General features: G+C 42.9%; 2 protein-coding genes across 5 annotated transcripts; one reads left to right on the top strand and one right to left on the bottom strand.

Annotated features, from left to right (window-relative positions):
- Positions 1-3: 3 nt before the first annotated feature.
- EAF1 (ELL associated factor 1) lies at positions 4-11,920 on the bottom strand. Its single transcript, XM_037524573.2, has 6 exons — positions 11,518-11,920; positions 9,515-9,609; positions 7,561-7,697; positions 5,203-5,408; positions 3,404-3,637; positions 4-3,202 (listed from the first exon to the last, which is right to left on the bottom strand). Exons 1-6 carry the CDS (start codon positions 11,879-11,881, stop codon positions 3,156-3,158), a joined length of 1,083 nt encoding a protein of 360 aa, XP_037380470.1. The 5' UTR covers positions 11,882-11,920; the 3' UTR covers positions 4-3,155.
- Positions 11,317-26,567, top strand: METTL6 (methyltransferase 6, methylcytidine). 4 transcript variants are annotated; one of them, XM_037524599.2, is made up of 6 exons: positions 11,317-11,335; positions 12,800-13,147; positions 13,768-13,902; positions 16,586-16,756; positions 22,931-23,072; positions 24,150-26,567. In XM_037524599.2, the coding sequence occupies exons 2-6, from the start codon at positions 12,923-12,925 to the stop codon at positions 24,326-24,328; spliced, it is 852 nt and encodes a 283-aa protein (XP_037380496.1). In that variant the 5' UTR covers positions 11,317-11,335; positions 12,800-12,922; the 3' UTR covers positions 24,329-26,567. The 4 variants fall into 4 exon arrangements, with proteins under 4 accessions (XP_037380496.1, XP_037380480.1, XP_037380487.1 ...); XM_037524583.2 differs by lacking the exon at positions 11,317-11,335 and adding an exon at positions 11,877-12,054; XM_037524590.2 differs by lacking the exon at positions 11,317-11,335 and adding an exon at positions 12,116-12,268.
- The last annotated feature ends 724 nt before the right edge of the window (positions 26,568-27,291 follow it).

The raw sequence follows: 27,291 nt of genomic DNA, 5'->3' as shown, positions 1-27,291 counted from the left end.
ACCCACCAAGACAAGAGTATTGCTGACCTTCATTTTTTACTTAAATATAGTGATCTTTTAAGAGAATAAACCAAAAAAACTTTACACGGCAAATATTTTACATAAATGTAAACATGCACATCTACTTCATAATTAAGCAAAATAAACTTTTAGGCACAAGATTTTAAAAATCATTGGAGAATGAGACAATGAATCCAAGACAAAAATAACAGAAGCAACAAAAAACACATATTTCATAATATTCCAATAGGTCTTGTCTTCCAAACTACTGGTTAAGGCCTGAGTTTCAGAAATCCTACCTTCCTTGCCAAATGGAAACATCCAATCCGGCTGTACCTAATATATATCCTCATGACTATTGCGCTTTCAAAATCATGTAATAAATACATCACACTCACTCTCACACACAAACACACCCCTACTTAACGAGCCTCTCGAACAGGGAAGGATTTTGGAATTTTCAAGTTATCCCACCACTGAAGCACATACATTGAATTAATACCACACACTGAAAAATGATTCTGCTACAGATACAGTTCACGAGTGGCATCTTTACAAATCTTTAGTTTATCTGTATTAAGTTTTCCCAAATTACATCTTTGCTGTGGCTTGCCATGGCTCCGAGGACAGTCTTCACATCCTGCCTAATGACCCACAGTGTGGTGGACACCCAGCTACAGGGCACAAGGGCAACGGTGGCCATTCAGTTCAAGATTTCAAAGCCAGGAAAATGAGCAGAGATGGTTTTCAGCTGAGGCCAAATGCCTGGCCTGTCTCTTCCAGGTCTACCCTCTACTCTACCCTTAGATTTCTCTGCCTCCTCCCCATCAGGCTATCAGCATCTGAATTCCTGTGGATAGCGGACTGCAAGGAACAGAGATGAGAATGATACCCCCTGTTTGTAAGGGAGTATTCACCAACCAGAGCTCAAGCAAGAGGAAGTCAGTGTGTCCACAGAGAGGGCTGAAAAGGCCAGAGGCCGAGTCCACGAAGATGGCACTTACAGAGCCCCGGGAGTGGCGTTCAGCAGGGAAGAGGAAGAGAGACTGACAAGGCACAGAGGCAGGAAGAACAAGTCCAGTTTGGCTGGCACAAGGTACTCAAGAGCAGTCCTTGACGCCAAATTCTTGTCTTCCAAAAAGATTCCTTACTCTGGTGGGTAACGCTGGAGGGTACGGGGAGGGGTCACTGAAGATCTGTGCAGGGGCCGAGATGGAGCTTTGCTAGGGGATGACCACAGCGTTGGGCAGGATGAATGGGTGGGAGCGCATCTGAAGCTCAGAGAGCTCCACTTACCAAGTCCAGGGCCACTTGCAAGCATTTCCTATTGAAACAAACATTTTGGCCCAACATGCCAAAAACCACAGTTCTGTCTATATTAATCAAGACTTTGGGTGAAAAAAAAGAGGCTTAATTTTAGTTCAAGTTCCTGGAACCTGCCCCAGCTTGAGCAGGTTGAGAGCAGTGAAACAATTCCCACATCCAGTAACAATTCATGTCTCCCAATCAAGACCTTCACCTTCCCTGAGCTGTCATTACCAAGGAATTATAAAGCAATTATCATTTCATTATAAATAAGTTCCTACCTGCCATTCAATCCACTGAAACCACATGACAGGTTGAGACCACCACAGAGAACTGACCTATTACCTACACTCAGTGGGGCAGTCTCAGCCCACATTGCCAGCAACCTGGGGTCCAGAAGTGGATGAAACAGGTGAATCTATAAGGCGAAACACTAACTGAAGCCCCCACCGCGGACCATCTATTTCCTTCCTAGGTCCGGCTCCCCTCCACTAGCTGGGGGGCGGGAGGCCACCTGGGTGAAGGGACATGAGAGGAGAAATCATTTTTAATGTTCTTGACACCCACTGAGCCAAAGTAAATGGAAATTTCTCAGGACACATTCATTCATAGAAATGGATTAGTCCACACCAATTATGGAACAATTCTGCACACGTTCACTCACTATGGAACATTCACTAGTGACCAGTTTCCTGCAACAACAAATTCACTTGGAAACTGCACACTGCAGAAGGCAATCTTGTGACTTTCTTCTAGTTGGAATATAAAAAAATACAAATCAGTCTAGAGTCAGGCACAAACAGTGGTACAAAAGCGTGAACAGAAACACCTTATCAAAGAATGTGCTCGTTTCATATTGCAGAGCTCCTATCTAGATTCTGGTTTCTGGAAATCTGCTACTGGTTAACTTGTTTAGAAGGGTTTCTTCACTGCACCTCTCTTCCACCACCCCTCCCCTACCACCCCTAAATCCACTGAATGAAGAACACTTGGTATGGAGCCACAGGGAACTAAAGTCAATTTAACCCAGTCACATGCATCAGCACAGTGGCTGCTGGTTTCCTCTGCTCAGCCAGCTTCATGCACTCAGGGACTATCTGAATCTGAGCTGAAGGACCCAACACTGTCGTCTTTTGGAATCCAGTAAAAGCTCCAATGTACATTTAAGTCCCTCGTACAAGTAAATGAGGGAGCAGTGGGGAAAGCCTGGACTGGAGGGCAGGTCGGAGACTGGCCGAGGCCAGCAGTGTACTGCCCCCTTCCTTGTCTGGAAATGACAGGGTTGAATGAGCAGAGCTCCAGGCCCAGCTGACACTCTTCCATCTTGAAGTCCATTTTTACATGGGCTTGTCAGGTGGGTCAGACAAAACTTCTGACCACTCTATGTCAACAATTTAAAGTGGTTTTAACGTACTTCTATGCTGCAGTTTGAAGTTCCTCTCTCTCTTCTACCCCTCAAAAGACGGTGTTTCATTTCACTGGTGCAGAGCACTTGCCAAACTGGTGGCTGACTACTGACTCATTGGCCTGGTAAAGTGGTAGCCTTTGAGTAACCTACACCAGGGCACAAATGTCTGTTTTTCATTAGCGGTGTTACCAAATGGAAAAGTAATTCTGTTAGTTCTTCTATAGATCTACTTAAAACTCTGAAACTTGAGATTGCTCAAAAATAACACGAGAAAATCACCCATCACCACTAAGTTAAAGACTTGAATATGAGAGTCCAGAGTCTCAAACTCCCACTGTAGTCACAGATCTGCATTTTCTTCTTGGCAATGGACACCATGCTAGCTTAGCCTGGTCTTGTAGCTTAGTAGTGCACCAAAAAGTTGATTTCGAAAGATCCGGCTCTAGTCATCACTGTCACTGCCAGACTCGCTCAACTGCAAGTCATTTCCTATAAAGAGAAAACACAATCCTCAGTGATTTTTACAATAAAAGGATCCAAGACTAAAAAATCTGACAACTGCTACCCTAGACTTAAGACGGTGACGGTGGCATGACAACAGCGGCTGACACTTGCACAAGATATACAGAAGCAGTATCTTTGGCTGACGTGTCAGCCCTGGCTCAGCCATAAAAGGGAAAGCACACTTACGGAGGGTGTTCATGAGCTGGTTGCTTCCTTGAGGCCGGCTGGTCCCATTGGCTACGGCCGGCCTGCTGTTGTAGGACTGCTGGTGTGAAGGCTGGGGAGGAGAGGCCAGGCCGTTGTCCTCGCCTCCGCTGCTGGAACTGTCGTCATCGCTTCCTGATGAGCTCTCAGAGTCTGAGGAGCTGCTCCCACTGCTGCTGCTCATCTGCTCAATAATGTCAACTTCGGCCCTCAGTTCTAGAATAAAATAACATGGCGGGAGGGAGTCAGCACAGCAGCCATTCTCACGGCAGTACCTAGAGCCTTCTATAAATAGCACAACAGCAAAACCAACAGCAATGAGTAACTTAAAATGAACTCTCACTTCTCATTCCTTAAAAATGCACAAACAAAATTACCAAAACCAAAACCAATGAACAAAAAAATAAACCTCTCTCCACAGAGAGAATGGAAACTTTAAATCCACCCAAAATAAACAAAGCAAACTGTTTCGGGATAATGATGATTCTGTGTAAGAAATAACTGAAGTCTACTTTGATTTTATCTGCTTTATCTGCTTTATGAGTTATGGCATTAAACGCCAAATAAAAGAAAAATATTATGGTAGAGGATTAAAAAAATAATTGGACTAGGAATCAGTCTGAGTGCTTAATTTAGGTCTACCTCTAATCAACAGTGAGCCCCAGGTAGAAACTGACAAATTTTTCAAGATACTGTGAAGAAATGCTGGGCCACAACAGACATCCCCTGAGGTTCTTTTTAGCTCCATGAATAAATGGAGACTTGCAGGAGGAAGCTCGAGACTGAAGAAAAATGGTGAAACGATGTTTTCATTTAAGTCTCCCCTCTCGATATTTGATGACAGCCATGCTTGTCAGTACTGCACTTTTTTCAGATGTGAAGCAGGTCAGCATCAATGAATATATTAAGGATATAGCAGAGTGAGACATCAAGAAGATGCCCGATTTTCCTGTGCAGACATAACATGTGGCCTTAAAAAGCATCATTCTTTTAAGCATAACTGACAACTAACTCACGGTTCAATTTAAGTGAAAACTTCCATACACAGCATTTCACTACCCAAAAGAAAAACGTATTAATACTGTACACTGTGCAGAGAGTTCATTTGCTAAAATGACATTTGTGTAAGTGGAAACGGCAAATGACTCAAGGACAACTCTTCATCTTTTCCTGTTCACTATTATTATGGATTTCATTTTATTGTGTAAGATTTTACAAATATAAAATGACACACTCGTAACATCCTAACACTCTGAAAAGAAAGCCAAGGTAAACTGGGGAGAAAGCCAAGGTAAGCTGGTCTCAGGTGGGCACTGGAGAGTGTGCCCAGATGCTGGGCCTTTCTGGGCTAGTGTCCACTACCGCTGGTCCTCATGGCGTGTTGACATTTACACACTGCGTGTCAATGCAAGCATTGGTCGTTTCATTTTAATGTCCCTTTAACCTTTATGCTAAAATCGGCACACTTGGTTCTGATCCCCAACACCTTGGAATTTTCTCTCTCCCAAGCCTGAAGGAATGCTATGTGGACCATCAGATGGCGTCACACTTGTTAAAATTCTGGGTCTCTGAGCAGGTCACTATTTCTGGACCACCCCTTGTCAAACAAAATAAATACAAGTTCCTACCTTCATCCCCTCAGGGAAGGTTAGCGCTGCAGAAATGTTTTCAATGGCAGAGAATACCTGTGCCACCATGTCAACATGGCAGCCCTGTGATCACCACAAAAACATTAACATCCCACTACAAGTTGCTATCATGGCTCCTGAAATGTTCTCTACCTCGTTTGATGTCATCCAGCTGAGGTTCAGGTGAGGGATTATCTTTCAAGGGAGAAGTTTTGGGTCCAACTGGAGGCTTCGTTGGAGCTCTGAATGGCATAGGTGGTGGTGGAGGTGGAGGTGGAGGTGGAGGTGGCTGTGGTGGCTGCGGGGGACGAGTGGGCTGCTGTTCCATTCTGGCTTGGATTTTACTGCTCCCTTCAGCTCTGAAATGAGAGGTACACACATTAACTTGGAGGGGCAAACAGTGGTTCTCAAATCTGTCCAGGTGATCAAATACCACTCTCTGCAGAACCCCAGACAGATTGCTTCAAAATACTGATATATTTGCAATTTTATCACATGAACTACTCATTTGACAGCTCTCTACTTTATTTCAGTACTGCATTATGCACCAGTGGTACAGAAATAAGTAAAACAGAGGTGCTGTCTTCAAGACTTGATGTAAGCAAAAAGCAGACAAAACACATACGCAGGGTATAATATGATTATGAGAACCCGTTTTACTAGTAGATGACTATCTGTGTACAATACAAAGTTAGAATCACAAGTGTGTGAGTTACTAAATAAAATAGCTCTTCAAATAATAGCCAATTTACAAAATTTCGTGCTATCAATTTGCTGCTTGCTCATTTGCTCCATGCCAACTCTTGCTGGCAGACAAGCAGAATTCCATCTCAAACTGAAAAAATTCTACCCTTAAGAATTTCTCTTGCAAATGGACAGTCCAGCACTTTTTAAACATTAATATGCATACAAATCACCTGGAGATCTCTTTAAAAAGGCGGATTCTGATTTAGTAGGTGCTGAAATTTTACCTTTAACAAGCATCAGCATTTATAAAATGCTGCTAGTCCCCAGATAATTCTGAGGAATACAATAGACTGCAACCATCAGCAACTGGGGGAGTAAAGCAGCCCCTGGTTGGTGAAGGTGAATGATACAAACACACCCAGCTAAAGAGGCACAGGGGCTCCACAGCAGACCCCTGGGACAGAGCTCTGCTCCTGCAGAACCTAGGTGAATCACAATTTCACTAATCCTCAGTCTTTTTATCAAGTTGGGATTCCCCCACGACCCTTTTTGTTAAAAGCTAGCAATAGAACCTTTCCAAAAGTGACTTGTAAATATTAGGTAATGCACATCAAACGTCTAGCATAGTGGACCTCCCCGGTGGCGCAGCAGGTTGAGCACCGCGCTGTGGAGCTTCCGCAGCCTCTGCAGTGCGGGTTCGATTTCCGGCTGGTGGGTGAGAATCCCACATGGTGTGGCAGACCTCCCCTGCTTCCCCTCAGCAATGTCTTCAGTCTGTCTGCCTGCTCTGCTCCCTGTTCTGTCTCTGGTAAATTCTCTCACCCTCCCGCGCCTCTGGCCTGTACCCCAGTTCTTGTATAAATAAATAAATCTTTAAAAACAACAACAACATCATCTAACATAGAGCCTGGCACACAACAATCTCTCAGTGGATCTTTATAATTTTTGTGGAATGGATGAACTGAAGCATAAACAGAAAAAAATCGCACTGTAACACTTTAAAATTTGGTTATACTACAATAATTGTGTTGCACTGCAACAATTAGAACAAATCCATTATTTATAGAATTTTCAATTTCAAAATAAAATCTGAATTCATATTAGACATGTAATGCCAGTTGAATTAAATACTGAAAAGAGCTCACTATTCAAAAAATAGATAAAGCTTTATTTTGGAATTATAATAACCCCAAAGATAATCTTGTTAAAATCCTGTTTCCACTCTAATAAAAAACACATAATTCAATTATTCTTTCATAATTACATCTGCAAATTTAAATCTTTTTCCTTAGGTGGTATTGTATCAACAATCTCAAGGTTAATACAATTGATTCCTTTATTAAAAAAAGAGATTTATTTTTTATTTATTTATACATACGAGAGCTGGGGTGTAGGTCAGAGGAGCTGGCGGGGAGGAGGATTCATTAGAGACAGAGTGGGGAGCAGAACATGCAGATTAACTGCAATATACTGCTGAGGGGGGCAGCGGGCGAGACAGGAGAGGTCTGCTGAGCCATGTGGGTTAGCTCCCTGGCCAGGGATTAAACTCATGTTGCTATGCCTGGTGCTAGCTTGATAGTGCTGAGACTTAAACCCGTGTGCCACCAGGGAGGCCCTAAAATTGATTTCTTTATGAAGCACAACACCCCTTTCCCCAAGTTTGGTTTCCATGTTTCATGTTTTCAAAGCATCATTTTTCATTGTATTTGAAGGAGTTAACAACTTGTTAATATGTCTAAGAAAACAGTGGAGCTGCTCACATCTTTATAACAATAGATAACAAACACAAAGGTATAGAAAAACCACATCTGGTTATTCACATACCTTGTTTTCTTGACCTGAATGCTGCTACTGAGTTTTTCCAGAACATATTCACCGGTGTCATGATTGATAATAAGCACACAGTCTTTCTGATACGGTCGTTTGTTCCCCTTAAACACAGTCATTGGTGGTGTGGATCCCTATATGCCAGAAAAGTATCAGACAATCAAACTCAACACACCAGTATGCGTATCCAGACTGGATTTACAAGAAACTCTATCTTATCTTTTATCAGAGCTACTTGAAAAAAACACAATGAAATGATTTCTATTTTAACCCCTCTGGCGTCTCAGGTAAAACTAAACAGAAATAATAATAATGCAGATGTCTGTGATTATCTGACTGGTTATAAGTAACCAAGAAAGGTACTATAAATGTCTGTAATTACTGTACATTTTTCTAGAGTCAGAAAATGTTCTAAATAATGGTGAAGTATGGACTGAGAAAAATGATTGAACTATTCCTTGCATTACACTCAGTAGCGCTTTCATCATGAGAGGTAGAACAGGTGACTGATCTCCATATTTCCTCATAATTGGGAGAGTGCCTGGCTTCTCCCCCAAACGAACCAACCATCAGAGCACTCTCCAGGGGCAGCTCATTATTCTGGTTAGCTCGAAGTAAATACATCACACCACTCACCTGCCTAAGCCTTCAACTGCTGCGCTGATGCTCTGAGGTCAAAGAATAAATTCTTTAAACCTTGGTCCTTTAAGAATAAATTCTTAAAACTTGGTCCTTTAGCCTATTATGCACCACCCACCCCTGTGCTGGATGGACTCCAGAATAGAAAGTGACTGACCAGCCTTCTCTCAGATCCTCGGGTTCTTTCTTGCAAGGCTTTAACAAGGCTTCTACATGTAACGCCCTACCTCTCCCTCTTTCAATTACTCAACCTTCAAATATGCTCAAAGGTCATTTCCTTACAGAAGCCCTCCCTAATTTTCTAAAACAAGTGCTGTTTTTTTTTTTATACTTATTTTAAATCCAGACACAAGTTCCAAAGGGCAAGAAATGTGATTCTGTTCAAGACTATTCTCAGCCTAGCAGTGTGCCAACACACAGCAGGTAGTCAGTAGTTACAAATATAAGGTTGGATCCCTTCTATAGAGTTAAAAAAGGCTCTGGCGTTGTAGGGAACCTTAGAGACCATCTATCCAACACCTTCACTTTACATTGGGGAAATTAAGGTCCAAAGAGAGATGATGTAACCTGCCAAAGGCAAGGCGTAATGAACTAGTAGTCTAAACTGACAGACAAGTAATTTTCCTCCGCATAAAGCTTCCCAGGACTCGCTGCCCAGAGCAGTATCATTCTATCACTGGTCACCAGGACCTTAAAATGTCCCAGGCTATGGCTGTGACACACAATGACACGTACACTAAGCATATTTTGTTTGATCCTTCTGGCTTCATGATCAGTGCTTTCTTGGGTGAGGCTTCATAGCAGTCTCCCTCTGCAAGGGTTCTCAATTCAGCTTTGAACTGGGTCCCTCGTCCCTCAACTGGCTGAATGCTCTGAACCTCTGGTTCTTGCTTAAAAGTACCGGCCTGCTCTTGACCCCTTACCAGATATAAGATGCCAATTCAGCTCCTGCCTGCACTCCGGCTTGGCTGCCCCACACTATTAGACAGCTGCTGTTTTATGAGCATGGCACTGAGGGCTTGTCTCCGGAGTTGCAGGAAGGCAAGCAAAGCAAGTTTAAACGTTGCTAGGGGTCCATTTAAGAACCCTGTTTACTCGGTGGTAAAGGCAACCTGGGGAACACTGCAAAGAATCCTTTTTAATCAAGCACCTGGGAAACACAATTTCAACCCATCCCCCAAAGTCCCCTTTTTTTTTTTCTGTTGGCTTTCTAAAATCTACAAACTTCTAAAAAGTAGGAAATTGAAATGGCATGAAATATGAGGATTCATTGTGGTTACACATGAAAAAAACAACAGTGGAATAAACTTACAGGGATGTGCGGCAGTGTAATTGTGACTTCGTCTCCTTTGCCAACCTGAAGCTCTCCTTCACAGGAAGTATCTATAGATGCTGGCTTAAAGTCATCTGAAGGAAAAGAAAAATGCACGTTACTATACTAAGGGTTTTCTGGGCATTCGCACAAGAATTTTTTTTTTTTTAATTATTCAGATAAATGGCAAATAAAATAATTTAGGGTGTTTTCAAAACAATTTCATTGTGGACAACTTCACACAAAAGCAGACAATGAAGCCCTATGTACCATAAACCTAGCTTCCATATTGCTCTCTCAAGGACAATCTTGTTTTAGCTATCCCTCCACACACTTTCCCTCCCACCCACACTGGAGTATTTTGTAAAAAAAAACAAAATCAAAAACTAGACCTTATACCATTTTATTCAGTATAGACATGCCCTTCTCTGAAAACTAAAGCCTTCTTATTCACAATATGATGCTTTATTAGGGTTGTTGCGAGGATCAAAAGCAAGAGAACATATGAAAAGAATTCTGACTGTAAAACACTATGAAATATGGACAAGAGAACATATGAAAAGAATTCTGACTGTATGAACAGCCACAGATATGCGCATATATATTATACATATATACACATATTTGCTGATTTCATTCTGCACAGGATTTGCCATGCTCCAGTTCCATAGCTTCAAAAAGACACTTCTGTAGCTGTTCAGAGCAGAGGGCTGACTACGTCTCTAAAGGTTAATCCTGCCTATGTTTCTGAAGTTCAGTAAAAGTACAGCAAAAACAGCCATCTTACCTCCTTTTATCACACACCTGCCTCACACTGTAGGCCAGGTGCATACATGAAGTGTCTCCTTAAAATGAACTTCACATTGCCCTTCATCCCACTAAAGCAGCAACTTAGCAAAAATGCTCAGGAAATGATGTTCTTATCACATTCTCAACATCTTGCTCTTGAATGAGCTAGGTCTGCTGTCAGTAGCAGCTCAGTAATGGCATTGCAGGTGACCACGCAGAGATGGAACTTCATTATATAACACACCCTCCTGCAATGTGTTGAGTCACATCTATTAGCTCCTCTGAGAAAAACAAGTCTTAACCAGCATTAGCACTACCAAGACCGGAAACCAGGAGTTTGTGAATCACAGAGGGATGCTCCGTCAGCCAATTCCCAACAGCCCAATCTTTGTCCAGGACATAAGAGTGAGCATAGTGAGGGAGTCCTCCCTCAACAGGGTCTGTAATCATACAGAAAAAGCAGCTCCATGGTAATAACTACTTCAACATTCCTCTGCCTAATCTATTTCGCCTCTAAACACAGACCCAGCTTTAACTTATTCCAGGTTCAAACAGTCTAATTTTTATTCTTCATCCACTAGGGCTTTGGTTTTAAGAAAATGTCAGTGTGGCATAGGTGACTCCAAGAAACATCCAAGTCAAACGAGGCACAGAAAGATGAAGGGAGACTGATGGGTGCAGAGATGTGAATTCTTTAGCTGCAAAAAGAGGTGAAGCTCAGTGTCCGGGTGGTCAGAGCCAAGACGGCTGAGAGAAGCCAGCTTAGGAAAACAGGGCAAAGAAAGGAATCGGTGGGAGTAGCTGAAGCCACGAGCAAAGGGAAGCCCTTTAAACGTGGACCCTAATGGGTCAGTCAGAAGGGTGGGTTAGAGCTGAGGTGGTCTCGCCTGCACTAAAGGCGGTCTCTTCTGTATTCAAGAGAGGGTGGATGTGGCATAATGAAGGGTGGGTGGGGAGATGCAAAGATAAAGGGACCCATTGACTTTTGGGTAGAAGCGTCTGGAACCATGAGGCAGAAGCGCTGAGCCGCAGGTTCTGGCTTGGGAGGCATAAAGAATGGAAAGGCGGGGTGGGACATGGACGCTCCGTAGGATTCGGGGTCAAAGACAAGGCAGCCGGCGCCGGCAAGGGGTCCCCCGGGCTTCAGGCCGTCGGGGGGCGCGAGGAGGGGCGCGGGCCTGGCCCGCGGGGAGGCGCGGGGGGCGCCCACTTACAGCGAATGGTGTGGAAGGAGGTCCGCGGCCGCTTCTCGAAGCTCTCCCCGAGCCGCAGGCAGTGTTCCTCGCGGTCCAGCAGCGGGTTCGCGGTCCCGTTCATGGCCCCGCCCGGGCCTCGCGTCCGGACCGGCGCAGTCCTGGCGCGGCCCGAGCCCCCGGCGCCGGCGTCCGGGAGAACGATGCTCCCGGGGCACCGCTCCGGAACGCACGGGGAGCGGAGCCGGCGCCCACCCGGGGCCGGAAGCAAGTCCTCCCCTCCGCGTCGGGGTGGGGGAAGACTCAGCGGAAGCAAGGCCGAGGCACTTCCGGCGTCGGGGAGGGACTGCTGCGTCCGGGGCGGAAGTGGCGGGGGCGGTGCCATGGCAAAAGAATTCCGCCGGGAGACTCCCTCGTCGAGGTCCGCGAGGCTGACTGGCCCCTGGCCTCGGGGTTTCCCCGCGGTGGCGCCCAAATTCTGCTTCCAGGGCCTGGGCCTGGCCGAGGGCTGAGTGCGCCCGGCCCTGCCTCTCTGGGTGAACCGGGGAATTGATGACGGTGAGCCCCGAGCGCGCGGGCCAGTGTAACACAGGTCCGGCGGCTCGCCCGGCCGGCTGTCCCCGGGCCCTGGGGGCCGGCGCGGCCTGGGGCTTCTCGAGGGTCCTGACCCGGGGGGCTCCCCGGGACCCTGCTCCACCCGGGACTGCGTCTCTCTGCCCTTTCGTGCCGAGATGGCGGCACCCTCAGTTCCTGGAAAGCGACGCCCCCTCTGGTTCGTGCTACCACCTCTTGGGAGTGTGGTTAGAGACTCGGACCCCCCAGGCTAAGCGCCATCTCCATGAGAAAGAGAAGGGGATCTGTGATCCTTGGGAAAGTATAGCCCCTCTTTTGTCTGGCAGGTGACCCCCCCCCCCCCCCCCCCCCCCGCCTCCAGTTCTGGCAACTGTTAATGTTTGTTTTTAAGTCACCCCTTTCACGGGCACCGAACTTTAGTATTTTCTCCCCCACGATTTCTCAACCAATTCTTGGGAGTGCCCTTTTTCTGAAATTATTATTATTATGTTATTATTTTGGTTGGAATTAGGATTCGGTGCATGAGCCTCCTCCACTGAATGTCAGCCCAGTGAAGGTAGGGAGAGTGTCTGAGGCTTCTTTGTGACCTCTCCTCGCATATGGGTGGGGCTTTGTGTAGACTCAGCCTCTAGTAAATGTGGGTGAAAGAACTGTGCTAGAACCCTAACCCAGCTTCTTAAAGAACTGACTTAGAACCACTAACCAGAATCTCATTCTTTTTCCTGCAAAGCACCAAATGCTGCCTAACCTGAGGAACCACCTGTCTGGAAACCCACCAGGCCTCTACATCACTTGGAATTCTTAGGTTAGCCAGTCTTCCGCAGTGCTCAGTATATTACCATTGGCTTATGAGATGGTTTCTCTGCAGAGGAAAGGGCTGCAGTCCAGGATTCTCAGCTCTGAAGAAGAGGAGAAACTGAAAAGAGACCAAGCTTTAGTGTCTGATTTTAAACAACAAAAACTGGAAAAAGAGGCTCAAAAGAACTGGGACCTTTTTTACAAAAGAAATAGTACCAATTTTTTCAAAGATAGACACTGGACCACCAGAGAGTTTGAGGAGCTAAGATCATGTAGAGAGGTAAGCCAGTGTTACCTTATTTAAGTTGTTCTTTATTTAAAATGTGTGAAGGAGGGCTGCCTTATTGCATTCTTATGGGGAGTGTGAAGTGGAGAATTTAAAAACCTGTCAAAATGCTTCCTGCCTTAGAGAGAAACTGGCCTCAAGTAGTGTTAGCATTTCCTGGGTCATCTAATAAATAGAGAGAACTTAGTGGCATTTTTTATTTCTTTAAAGCTAATCTGGATGTTGTAAATGTTAAGTTCATACTGAGTGAATTCAGTGATAGATTAAGGTATTCATAATAATAATGAAACACACTTTACCATTGCCCTTTTCTAGAACTTTGTGTTCTGTAATTTAAGCCTTATAATACTATAAAGTCGGCATTACTATTATCCACACTTATAGGTTGAAGTGTCCCGATGTGCGAGCTGGCAGTTTAGCCTTGAGTCTCTTATGTTAGCCATTATACTGTGTTTTCTCCACACCAGACTACGCAGTGTTGGATGATTAATGCAGTATCAGTTTTAGCTTTTAGGTATTCTCTTGTTTATTTGCTACTCCATGTTCTGGATCTTTTAGCCTGGTTTGTTTCTTTAGCACACAAAGGTAGTATACTTTGGTTTCTCTTCCCTCAGTTTGAAGATCAAAAGTTGACTATACTTGAAGCTGGCTGTGGTGTTGGGAACTGTTTATTCCCGCTTTTAGAAGAAGATCAGAATATCTTCGCCTATGCCTGTGATTTTTCTCCAAGAGCTGTTGAATATGTCCAGGTTGGTACACCATCCATGCGTCGTGCTGTGTTTCCATTTTCGTGGTTGTTTTTTATTTTCTTAGACTTGTTTGACCTGTTCCCTCTGTCCATGTGCTCATCCTTGACCTTTCCCTGTCCTTGACACTAACCAACTATAACAACCATGAGTGTCATTTTCCTGTTTCCATGTTACATACATATATAAAATGCTAATCCAACACATCTTTAATTAGAGAAGTATGAACAAATGACATACCAACATCCATGTACCTATACCCAGATATAATGCAACATTTTGCCGCATTTGCTTTATAGACATTTCTTTCTTAAGAACTTTCTTAAGATAAATTATGGATGTCAGGACACTTCACTACTAGATATGTCTGCATAAATCTTCAAAAACTCAGAACATTTTCTATGACCAGAGTACACTTACTATATCTGACAGAAATGACTGTTATCCCCTAATGTCATCAATACCCACTTGAGATTCAAATTTCCTGAATAGTTCAGGTGTCTTTAATAGGTGTCTCTAATCAAGGACCACGTCTTACACAATATGTACTTGAAGTCTCAAATAATCTGCCCTACCCCTCGACCTTGAGTGTTAGAGAGCAAGCCATTTGCGGTAAGTTTCCACATTCCAAATTGGTCTGGTTATTTCTTTATGTCTTCACTTAACTTATTCCTCTATTTCCTGTAAGTTTTGTAAACTAGAAATTAGATTTAAATTAGGTAAGATATTTTTGCCAAAAATATTTTAGTGGATGCTATTGTCTCTTTCACATTGTATCCTATCAGGAGGCAATAATGTCTGACAATCTCACTATAAATGATGCTAGTTTAGATCACAGGGGAGAGGTAGTGACCATATTTCCTTTTTGTCATTAACAAATATGTGGGGGATCCTTTGGCAAATGCATAGGTCTTGTCTTCCATTCACTTACGGTTTTTGCTTCCATTTGACTTTCATTTTAATAGTGCCATCACATTGTACTTTTACTTGCTTTCTTCACTATATAACATCTTACAAAGTCTTTTGTAGTAGTACATATCCATCTACCAATCATGGGCAACAAATATCTCTATTTTGTTTATTCCTTATAACCAGTGAGATTGAAGTCTTTGTGATATGTAACTAGATATTAGTTTTTCATCTGCTCATGAGTTCCTTTATTCCATATATACTTATCAGGAGGTGCAAAATGTGGGAGGGCCACATATGACTTCAGCCCTCAGGAGCTTCATGCTGTAAACCCCACATACAAACTCCAGCAATTTGTCAAATTTCTAGTTTAATCTTTCCAGATTGGAGGCATTTGCCTCAATTCAGCATATGCATGAGTCCTTTGTCTCTCCCTGAAGGTACCTCTTCAGATTTGGGAATGACTGGTTGTTCTTTGATGGGTTCATAGAAAAATCATTTCTTTCCTGCTGTCCAACTTTTTCTTGTAAGGATGAGAACATCTTTCCACCTCTGTGCATCTGACCTGAAACATACCAGTGTTCTTTTACATGAGTAGATGACTAGTTGTGCAAGTACTGTAAATTGAATGAGAAATTCATTTTCACTTCCTGGTAATTGTCTCTTTCACAGTCTAGCTTTTTTATCTAGTTGTCATTTTTGTCACTTTTCTGTTGTCATAGACAATTCCTCTATATCTGTGGGTCTGTTTTGCGACTCTGTTCTGTCTCAGTAATCTATTTGTCCATCCTGAAACCACATTATTTTGGTACTACATTTTGGGAAATGCTTTGCTATCCATTAGTTCGCCGCCTCCTTCATTGTTCTTTTTTTAGAAAAACTGACTTTGAGGGCCTCCCTTGGTGGCGCAGCGGTTGAGCACTGGGCTGCGAAGCTGCCCACAGCCTCTGCAGTGCCAGTTCGTTCCCCGGCCGCCGACAAGGGTCCCACCAAAAAAGCAAAAACAAAAACAAAAAAACCTGACTTTGATATTCCTGAGGGGTTTTGCTTCCAGATGATGAGATTCACCTTGTCATGTTTCTAGAAATTTATTAGGATTTGGTTGAGATGCCATTGCGTTCATAAATGGGTTTAAAGATAGAAGTGATAACCTTTTAAATTTTGAGACTTCACATCTAATAACTTTGTATTTCTCTATTTACATCTTCATCTACATTAGAGAAAAGTTTAATATTTTTCTGCATAAAGCCCTTATATTTATCTAATAAACCCATCAACAGAAATATACCAGGAACACACCTAAAGTAAAAAAATCATGTTAGGGCTATTTAGCTTGCTACATTAAGAGAAAATACAGCCCAGAAGAACTGTGGGATCATGTTAATAAGTGGAGCTGGAAGGACTTCTCTTAGGAAGTTCTAGGTTTGTAGTGGATGATTCAAAGGAGAATTAAGGAAACAGAGACCAGTTTTAGCTTATCATCCCCCTGGAAATATATTCTTCAGAAATGCTAAGTTTTGAATATGTGCTAGACCATGTTTTTTCCTCAGTTAAAAATGATTTGTTAAAATGAAATCGTGCCCCTAATAGTAATATTGAATATTGCATACTTGATTGTACAGATGGTTCACTATTCCATTTTGCCCTGTAACAAAGTGATTGTTCATTTCTGTGTATCAGGACACAAGTGGAAATAGGATTTCCTTTTTAGCTGTATTTTCCTATGTGTAACAACATGGATGTTGTGTTAAAATTCTTTTGTTTGTCCTTTCTCTAGCAAAATCCTTTATATAACACAGAAAGATGCAAGGTGTTCCAGTGTGATCTGACTAAAGATGACCTTCTGGAACATTTGCCCCCGGAGTCTGTGGATGTTGTCATGTTGATATTCATGCTCTCTGCTGTTCACCCTGATAAGATGCAACTTGTCTTACAAAACATCTACAAGGTTAGTGCTTTGTAGCCTGTACTTGTGTGTCACACCTGATCTGTTCCTTTCCTCTGAGGCTCATGTTCTGTCCAGATTCAGAGCCTCCCTGGTCCCGTTAACTATGATGTGGAGTCAGTGTGGAAAGGTCTCTCTGGCAAAAAAAAAACCCACCCACCTGATTTATGTGGTGTCTGTCACTGTTCTCCCAAGGCAGGCCAGCCTTGGAGTAAGGAGGATTTTGTGGTTATCCGGGATCTGTGGATTCCTGCTGTGAAGTGAGAGGAGGTGGTTCAGTGTTAAAGGACAGTGTGGAATCAGAGTCAAAACCTGGTTTCCCCATGGAGGCACCTTTACCCCTCCCAGCCTCAGGGTCACTACTTATAAAGGTAGAGTTGTAATAGTTCCTAGACCTAGGGCTTGGGGGCGATTGTATGAGATCATTTTAAAGTGCTTAGCCTAGAACATGGCAAGTAGTCTTTAAAAGTCAGCTGTTGTTATTGTTGCTACCACTGTAGTTATTACAGTGGGAGAAACTAAGCAGTGATGGTCAACAGGGGCTGCGGTGGCACTCAGGAAGGAAAGCTCACTTGCAGTCATGTGACTCAACACAAGCCACCTCATCTACCATTCCTAAGCCTCAGTTTTCTTGTCTGTCAAATGGGGTGTCTCACAGAGTCAATGAGAGTTGCAGTGATATATGAGGGTGCTTTATAAACTTTGGTAGAAGCTCTTTTATCTATACAAGCATGGTGATTTGATTCATTAAAAAATCAACTCAATAAATTAAAATTGGTACTTACCTAAAACACTTTTTTTTTTGCAATTTAAAGTATATTAATATTTATTCATCACCATTTTAATGTAGGGCTAAGGACCTTGTCTTTGAGTATGAGGTCATTGATCATCTTTCTTAAAAGAACCATACACATAATAGTTTGGGTTTCTTTAAGAGTGCAGTAAGGGCCTCTCTGGTGGTGCAAGGGGTTAAGTCTCAATACTATCAAGCTATTGCCAGCCACTGCAGCATGAGTTTGATCCCCTGCCAAGGAGCTGACCCACATGGCACTACAGACCTCTCCTGTCTTGCCCACTGCTCCCCTCGCAATTGACTGATGATAAGCCTGCAGCTCACTTGGGACACTGGAGCACGATGTAGCAGGCCTGTGAGCCTCACCTGTTCTGTGAGTCATGGGCTTTTCAGTCAGCTCCCTCCATAGAGGGAAAGGAACATATCCCGCAAGTTGAAAACGTAGATGTTAGGTAAGGGAGTGTCTGTATTTAAAACTAATGTTAAATTTTAATCCTGGCTTGAATTGTTTTAACAGAATAATGAGGTAGGAATGTTTCCTAACAGAAATCTGTTAGGAAAAAAATCATTCTTCATAAAACATTTTTTAAAATTTAGAGATTGCCATGCTGCTTCTAGCCCCCTGCTTATGAGGCCTTGTTAGGATTAGTGTCCTTACCTCCCATTTCCTATGCCTGATCTATGAGCAGCTGGGAACCCAGCACATACCCACAAATGGACATGGAGCTTAAATGGAGTAGAGAGGACAGAGAAGGCATCAGGGAGAAGGTGGCAGGATTACCTGCTTTGAAGGTCCAGGTGAGGTGAGGGATTACTAAAGACAAAAACTAGAGAAAGCTGAAAAGTGGGTGGGATCGGGGCGGTCAGAGAGTAACTTGTATGACATTTATAGTATGGATGGGGTTATATACTTTTTAATGGTGACAAGGAATTAGGACATTAACATGGGAATTAGTGGTTTAGGTAGCACGGAGGACAAGTTTTTTGGAAAAGAGAAGCTGAAGTCTTTAAGTGGTCATTAAGGGGTCAATATAAATGTGGAAGGATAATCCACATTTATATTGAAATTGACCAGAGTTAAGAGTACTGAAGTATTGGGCCTCCCTGGTGGCGCAAGGGGTTAAGCACGGCACTATGAAGCAATCCGCAGCCTCTGCAGCACGAGTTGATCCCCGGCCAGCCAGGGAGCAACCCACATGGTGCAGCAGACCTCTCCTGTCTTGCCCGCTGCTCCCCTCAGCAGTGTATTTCAGTCAGTCTGCCTGTTCTGTTCCCCGCTCTGTCTCTGGTGGATCCTCTCACTCACCTCCTGCATCTCTGGCCTGTACCCCAGCTCTTATATGCATAAATAAATAATTTTTTTAAAAAGTGTTGTGGTATTGAGGATAACACAGTAAACTAAAAGGCATATTCATCATCAAATGGCAGGAATTACCCTGAAACTAAGAGATGACAGGAAAAGTAAGGGGTAATGAGCGGCCTAAATCTGATGACAAGGGATTCTGAGCTGGAGGGCTTAGGGAGGGGAAAAGGGAATGCACAGAACGTAGTAATCAGGAGCAAGCAGGATACCTGCCCATCGCCACGCCCAGGGGTCCAAGGGCCATGGCAGAAAACAGACATGACTTGAGAAGTTGCAGGGGAAGTGGTGTCCTCACAGGACAGTCAGGTCTCTGCCAGCACCTGAGTGTGAGGGGGCCTTGGAGGGAGGGCGGGGGATGTTGGGGAGGAGGAGATGGGGACAGAGTGGGAATATCTCCTACTTTATGGGGATGAGAACGTCCAAGCTCAGTACCTCATTCCACATTCTACTGAAGACGAGAAAAAGAAATGAAAGGTTTAAGGATGAAAAGGAAAGAAAGAAAACTCATTACTGCAGATAATATAGTTGTCTAATTAGAAACTGTTAAAAGAATTACAAAAGCATAAAATGAATGTACTTAATGCCATGGAACTCTGCACTTAAAAAGGAGCATACAGTGCAGTCTTACTTTTCCATTTAACAATTTAATATTCACCCATTTTATTGTGTTCCTGTAGTTCTTTTGTTTTGACTATTGTGTTCTGTTCTGTTAGGGGCCAGCAAATAATGTGTGGAGGCCAAATCTGTTTTGTAATAAAAGTTTCCCTGTAACTTAGCCACAGAATAAATAATAAGAGTTAAAGAGGCTGGATATAAATATATAAAAATTAATATACAATGAAAGTATAACTTTAAAAGGAAAGCTTTCTGAATAGCAATATAAAAATAAAAGGTACCTGGTAATAAGTCTAACAGATGTGTAAGGCCTATAGTAAATTACATGTAGTAAATTAGATATAACTATTAAGCAACTTTAAAGAAAATTTATATAGAGGGCACTACTGTGTTCATTAATAGATAATATAAGGATGATTGATTTTTTTCCTAGTTGAACTGTGCAATTACAACAAAATCTCAAGATTTTTTTTTTTTTTATTGTTTTTGAGGTATTTTTGGTAGGCTTTTTTTCTTTTTGAGGAAATTGATAACTTGATTCTAAATTTATATGAAAGAACAAAGGATCAAACCATTCCTGAAGAAGAATGAGGTAGGGAAATTTATGCCCTTCCAGATATAAAGAGTTAGTAAAGCTACCGTAATTAAGACAGAATGGTATTGGCAGAGGGACAAATTGGCAAATGTGATAGGGAGCTTAAAAATAGACCCATGATATTTGGAAATTTGGTATGTGATCGAGGTGACCTGAAGATCACTGGGAAAAGAAGGACTGCTCAATAAATGATCGGTGGCCACATGGAGAAAAATGAAGTTGTGTTCCTACTTCACAGCCAGAACAAAAATCATTCTTGGGTGAATTCATGACTTAAATGGAAAAAGCAAAAGTTTGAGTTTTTCAAAAGAATATCTTTGACTTCAGAGTAGTGAAATCTTTCTGGAAGATGACCCAAAATGTTCCAAGCACAAAGATGTTAATAAAATTAAGAGTTTCTGTTCTTAAAGACAAATTAGAAAGACAAGTTAGGAAAAGTAATTTAAAATCTATAAAACTGACAAAAAAATATCCAGAATATATAAGGAATTCCTTTGTATGAATAAGGACAAGTTAATAGAAAAAATGGACAGACACAGACATGTTATAGAAGAAAATGCTCAAATATTGAGTTAACATGAAAAGATAACCTATTCAGCAATCCAAGAACTTGAAAGTAAAACTATAGTGAGACACCATTAACAAGATTAAGAAGTCTGATAAAGCCAGGTACTGAGGATATGCTTATTCTTGATTTAGGTGTTTTACTCTAATAGTTACGAAATGTGGATATTAAAAAAGAAAAAGATTGACATGAGCTGTCCCAGTCCACATCTGCTCTCTGATGTGACCTTTTTTTAGTTACAAATTCCATTGCAGTCCTCCTAATTTTACGCTCCAATAGCAAGCTTTTCTCAGATAGCCTAGATGGACTCATAGCAGTGATGAGATTGCTTCTCATTGCCATCATACATAGGGACTGGTTTGTTAATTTGAAATCATCTACTTCATCAGGAAATTACCAGAAGAAGCAATCTCTCAGCCTCTGACCATAAGACTCCCTTTGGGGGCTCTGAAGCCTTGCATGAACAACATGGTGATAAGCCTTTGTAACGTAGATCTAATAACCTCAGGATGTTAGTGTCTAAGGAATGTAAAAACCACATAACTTTAAACTGAAAAACACAATCTTAAAGTTGAATTCCCTCATGTTTGGAATAGAATGGCAAAGTAAAAGTAGACTGACTGTTACTGGAAGACCTGGATGTTCGGCTGCCTTGAGAGCCCAGGCAGGTCACTGACTCGGCCTCACTGGCAGCGGGTGCTATAGACCCAGCCTACCCACTGCTGGGAGTTGTTGCGAGAGTGAAAATCCATGCGGTTGGGAAATACCTGGTTCACAGGTAAATCTGTGAGCAGAGGAGGCATTAGTACCATGATTATTATTTTACAGATGAGAAAACACATTCAGAGGGCTGCAGTTATTTGCTCAACTAGCTAATGGAAGAACTGGGATTTGAATCAAGAGTTCCAAATTCCTGAGTGAGTGAACCTTCCACTGTCCCACATGACCTTTTTTTCCCTTCTGACATGAAAAAATAAGTGTTGCTCATATGAACTAAGTTTTTTGAATTTTCCCTCTTCTATTCACATTTTAAAGCTTAGCATTTCTGGCCAAGGTGAGAATTTTTATCCAAGAGGCTCTTTAATGAAAATATTTAAAATGCATGCTAGTACTCTAGATAAGAATCAAGAAATTGAGAAAATCTAGCTCCCTTGAAAGTACTAGGGACAGTTTTTCATATTCAGAAAAAGGAACTACATCAACTTACATTAAAAATATAATAGCTCGTACATGTCATATGTCTTAATCTTTTTGTTGATGTGATGGGTCACAAGAAGATGTAATGAATGTCTCTTTTGATGTCCACTTGGGAGTGGTGCGCAGTTTTGGAGAGAATTTTCATGTAAAAAGTAAGTGACTGCCACTTGGTTTCCATTCTGAGAAGCACGGAGCTGTTGGGTCTGTAAGATAGGGCAGTTGTACCCACACTCTGCTTGGCTTACCTTCCAGTTTTTGAGACAGCTGCTCTGAAGCTACCTGTGCAAGCCTTCAGCATGGGCCTCCCTGGGGATGGCCCTGCTCTCCCTCCCTGCTGCGCTGGCCTCAGAGTCCATGCCTCACTCCAGCCAGCCTAAAAAGTGGCTCTGATTCTACAGAGTGGAGCCTTTTGACCTAAGTGTCCGTCCTGGCCCTCACTTAGTGCCTGGTGTGTGATCGCGGGCAAGTTGCTTACCTTTTTTGGTGTCAGTCTCCTCATCTCACAGGGTAATAAACAAACTTCTTTCTTCCTCTCAGAATTGGATGAAGATCCAGTGAGAAAATGTCTGGAAAGCTATAGAGTGCCAGGCACCTATCAGTTATTAACATGGTGGGCAAACTGTACATAATTATAGCACCGTGAAATCAGAGCTGAGACAGCATGAGGAAAGCCAGCCAAATCAGTGGAAAGCCAAAGTGACATCAATGCTTTTTAAAGAGACAGTACTAGGAGGTGGCCACTAAAATGTTAGAAATTACTTTAAGGAATAAAAGACTTTCATTTTAATGTCCATGTTTTCACTGCATGATATTTGACTTTCCAGAGGGCTCTTGTAAGTGCTCAGGAAGCATCCCTCCAGTGTCGGGGCTCCACGCTGAGTCTGCTGTGCTTTGTAGCAGGCCATTTCATCTTCCTTTTATGGGTGTTTCAGTCTTGCCCCTTTCTTAGTATTGCAAATTTAAGTTTCTTCATTTAACATTTTATTTTATAGTAAACTTTGTTTGACTGGGTTCCCCAAACTTACGTGCAGCCTACTTTTGTTTCGTAGGTATTGAAACCAGGCAAAAGTGTCTTGTTTCGTGACTATGGACTTTACGATCATGCCATGCTTAGGTTTAAAGCCGGCAGCAAACTTGGAGAAAACTTCTATGTTAGACAAGATGGAACCAGATCATATTTTTTCACTGCCGGTAAGAAAAATGGAGTCAGGCCTGTGTTTGCTGGCTTGGCTGCATTCCCTCTGCCCTGCTGGGTGGCTGGGTGGCACACCTTCTAGAGACCCTGGGACTGGCTGTCAGTGCATGCTCCCCACCAGCCCCTGGGACCGCACCAACAGCCCTGACAAGGCCAGCTCACAGCCGCTACTAGTGACTAGTCAGTGAGTGCAGGCAGCCTCTGACCAGCCACATGGGTGCCCCACTGAGGACTGGAAGGGGGAGCAGGGGGAGCAAGTCAGAACCTTTACTAGGTTCACGTAAGCAGGTAGGACAGTGATGCCTTGGGATTCCTCTCTGGTCGCAAAGGTGAGAAGCCTTTTTCTATAAAAAGGTTGACTGTGCTTTCAAATGCACACATTTGCTACATAGGGGTCTCTGAAAAGTTACTTTTGTTCAGAAAATCATCTAAAACCTGACCATGATTTCAGTGTTTAAAGTACTTCCAACATTAGTTTTAAACCTGCCTAATACTCTGGGCTATAAACTACCTACCTTCTTAAGCTGTTTTTTACCAAACACTTGTAGTTCTTGAAATGAAGTATTCTTAAAAGAAACTGAAAATGAGTGATTGCCATCAAAACTGCAAAATCATTAAAATATCAGGTGGAAGTTAAAATTTTCATTTAATGTTTCTGATTCATGGAATCAGGTGATTTTTGTCCACTGTGTTCACAGATTTCCCTCCTTCCTGCTAGGGTGGATGAGGCGCTTGATGTAAACAAAGTGATGTAAACACATCACACCTTGTATCAGTTTCCCCACTGGGGTTTTGTTGTGCTTCCTCAGACTGTTCTATTCGGGGACTCGCAGTAGGGCAAGGTGGGCACATTCCAGCTAGTCCTCAAACTTCTTTGACTAAATTCTTTAGTTGGGACTTTCTGTTTAGATGATGAGAAATAGTGTTTCTTTCCAAAACAAAAATGTCATTAAAATTGGAGTTCTTGTTACAAGAAAAAAGTATCAGTCTCAGCCCCCTAGCCTTCTCCTGTCTACTGCAGAGCAGGTGCAGTGGTGTCAAGACTGAATGCTGTTGACCTGCTTATCTTACAGAATTCCTGGCTCAGCTCTTTATGCATACTGGTTATGAAGAAGTGGCGAATGAGTATGTGTTTCGTGAGACGGTGAATAAAAAAGAAGGCCTCTGTGTCCCAAGAGTTTTCCTTCAGAGCAAATTCCGAAAGTCTCCAAGATCTGACACCTGTGACCCTGGGCCGCCTCACAAGTCCTGACCTTTGTTGAGGTTCCCTTGGAAGGAAAAATTTAAAGTCACTATTTTGTATATTTTACTTTTTAAAAAATGAGATTATATATATATATATATATATGTATAAAATTTTTGTATGGAAAGTAGCAAGTGTGAGTATGTATTATAGAGATACAAATAAAATTGCAAGGCCTGAAAAGTAAAGAACATTTTATGGCACCACATGATTTATCTGTGCTGTCCCACTGTGAGGCCCACAAAGGAAAGCACAAGAGCCTGCAGCACGCAGACAGCCTTTCGTCATACTTGTGAGTCTGTGTCTCCAGACAGCATGGCAGGTAAGCCAGTAGGGAAATGAGGTTAAATAGATGAAAATGACTCATCCATATGTGTTTTTAGCTAGAAAGATTGTTCTCCATTCTTTTTCCAGTGCCTCATATTTGCCCATTTTTCTCCTTTTTAATTCTTGTATGTACCTCTTCTAGACTGTGTTCCACAAATACTGCTTTTGCTGTGTTTAAAGACGCCACCGTGTCTCCCAGCCTGATTCTTGAGCCCCGCTGGGCCAGTCCCTGCACAGGGGAGAGGGGAAGGCCGCCCTTATCCTTCAGGAGTACAGCAGATGGGCCGTCCCGACGCCCTGTTGGGAAGTGAGGAAGCAGTGGTGAGGGGTAAATGACTAACAGGGCCAAAATCACATAGCTCCTGTCATGCTGGAATGTGGGGAAATCCTTAAATTGGTCTGCTGACCTGTTTCCCAGGCAGTCCCAGCTCATGACTTTTATCATTACTTATGCAGTGAAACCAGAGTTCTTTTCATCTGCTCACCAAAGTGAATCCTTTATGTTGCCCTTTTTGCAGAAAGCTGTTTATGAGGACATTTGCTTTGAGTACGTGGGCGATGGACTGCCCAACCCCAACTGCATCAGAAGAGGCGGGCTCCCGGTGGGGAGGGGCTGGGTAATTGTCCTAGCAGTTCTGTGCAGTTAGAATAAATGCCCTTGGCTCCTGGAGAGAAGAGGGCCAGGCAGTGGGACTGTGCTGGCTGGGGGTCCTGACTCTGACATTTGGCCTCCGCCTCCTGGAAGGGGCCTGTGGAGCAGGAGAAGCAAGAGGAACCCTTTATCTCTTGCTGGTCTGTTATTCCCTATAGTCTCTCCCCTTTGAGGCCTGGAAGATGGCTATACTAGCTAAGAGGAAAACGGATGGGTAATGCGGAATTCACCCTCTCTGGTGTGTGTTTTTTGTCTCCTCTCCCCTCCCCCCCCAATCAACTAGTAAAGAAGATATACCTTGCAAAGCCAGGGTCAAGCCCTGTTCCAGGCTCCCCAGTGATGGTTCAGGCCTCTCTCTTCAAAGCCTTCTCCACCAGAGCAAGCCCTCCCTACCAGTTCTGCGGGGCAGCCTCCACCACAGTCCTTTCTCCCGCGTCCTCTCTCTGACTAGTATCACTTGGACTTTAATAACCAAGTAGACAACAACAGGATATTTAAGTAGAAAGTGGGGAGGTATCATGTAGTAGGATACGTGTGGGTGGGTTCTTGTTAGACGAGTCAGTTGGGATTCATCTTTTGCCCGTTGTGAGCCTCTTCTGTGGAATGGTGAATGTACTGAGAAGGCGCCCATGGAGTTCGCTGAGCCCCGGAGACAGGAACGGTACTAAGAAAGCCAAGCAGGCTCCGGAGGACCCTGCCCATAAAAAATGGCCTCTCTGCCTTTGCCAGCTGCGAAGGAGGCCAGGAGCAGTTGTCTCCGTTCACAGGAGTGTTATGACCCCTACTCCTACCCCATAAAGAAAAAGCGGCAGAAGCCTTCTTGTGGGATTTTTAAAGCTGGCTAATGATGTGCCCACCTCTGATGCTGAGCACAGGAACTTCTCAGCATATTTTAAAGTGGCCCCACTTTAAAATATACTGGCTGTAAATAGACTTCTAGTCAAATGAGGTGATACAGTCCAAAATGGGTCTAACCAGAGAATTGGGTAAAAAACAAAGGAAATTAACAAGCAAAATCAAAAAGTCTGATCTGAAAACTTGGCTTTAGTCCCACTGCCTCAGTGTCCTTGTGCTCATTCTCCACCAGTCCACCCCAGATTAAAACACACAGGAACAGGGTTTCCCACAGTTTGTATGCCCAGAAACCCAGAAGGCCACAGTGGTTTTAGTTGCAAAACTGATTGCAACAACATTGTGGAATGAAAATACCAAGAACCTAGCTATCTTGTCTTAGACAGAAACGGGAGCTCCAGAATGGTGCTATAGAAAATGGCGTTAGTACTATAGAGTGTGGTGTAGCTACTGCGTGGCATATGCTTTATATAGTTTATGGTATATATATTAGGCCACATAGGATGTACAATATACTATATAGTACTATCAATGTATATATATTACTTTTAACACAGTAGTATTATGTGTATGCTCCATGAAATAATACAGATTATATTACATGATGTAGAGTATGAGCATCTGGATTCAAGTCCAGGATTGAGCAATACAAGTCACCCACTTCTCAGAGCCCCAGTCTTCATGCCTTGAAGCTAAGATTCTAGTGCCTACAGCACAGAGCTTCTGCCAGGATTAAATGAGAGCACTCGCAGGGAATGCCTTATTTACTACCAAGTGCCTGTTAAATGCTGGCTTTGTATTCCCCACAAAAATAACCTCTCCTGTAATACTTTTTAAATTAGTTTTTATTGTATTAATATCCATCTACAACACTATGTATTATAGGGATATAGACTCAGATGTATGTTTCCAAACCATGGTCCTTTGGGGTTCAAGAAAGGGACTGCAATTTGGATGGGACACCACGAGGTGGCACTTGATGCCAACTGTTCCCTTTGACCTCTTTGTTATAGGCTGTGCACTTTTATTGTATTTACAGAAGAGGAAGGAAAATGCTTACAGATGTGTTATTGAGCTTGGGTTTAAATCAGTCTTGACCTCACTGGGGATAAGAAAGTACGGGTGATTTTATCCAGCATTC

The sequence above is a fragment of the Talpa occidentalis genome, unplaced genomic scaffold, assembly GCF_014898055.3.
Source record: "Talpa occidentalis isolate TD23 unplaced genomic scaffold, MPIMG_talOcc4v2.1 talOcc4.10, whole genome shotgun sequence".
In the NCBI taxonomy this organism is placed as follows: domain Eukaryota; kingdom Metazoa; phylum Chordata; class Mammalia; order Eulipotyphla; family Talpidae; genus Talpa; species Talpa occidentalis.
Note: the sequence above shows the minus strand (reverse complement) of the source record. Positions and strands in the feature narration are given on the sequence as shown.

What these genes read in the sequence shown, in the direction of transcription:
- EAF1 (XM_037524573.2), bottom strand. Translation starts at nt 11,881, where the DNA reads ATGGCACCGCCCCCGCCACTTCCGCCCCGGACGCAGCAGTCCCTCCCC. An exon ending in ATTCAGGTCAAGAAAACAAG is followed by an intron (nt 5,409 to 7,560) that starts GTATGTGAATAA and finishes CTCTCATTTCAG; the next exon opens with AGCTGAAGGGAGCAGTAAAA. An exon ending in CCAGCTCATGAACACCCTCC is followed by an intron (nt 3,203 to 3,403) that starts GTAAGTGTGCTT and finishes TTCTCTTTATAG; the next exon opens with GAAATGACTTGCAGTTGAGC.
- METTL6 (XM_037524599.2), top strand. Translation starts at nt 12,923, where the DNA reads ATGGTTTCTCTGCAGAGGAAAGGGCTGCAGTCCAGGATTCTCAGCTCT. An exon ending in AGCTAAGATCATGTAGAGAG is followed by an intron (nt 13,148 to 13,767) that starts GTAAGCCAGTGT and finishes CTCTTCCCTCAG; the next exon opens with TTTGAAGATCAAAAGTTGAC. An exon ending in GAGCTGTTGAATATGTCCAG is followed by an intron (nt 13,903 to 16,585) that starts GTTGGTACACCA and finishes TCCTTTCTCTAG; the next exon opens with CAAAATCCTTTATATAACAC.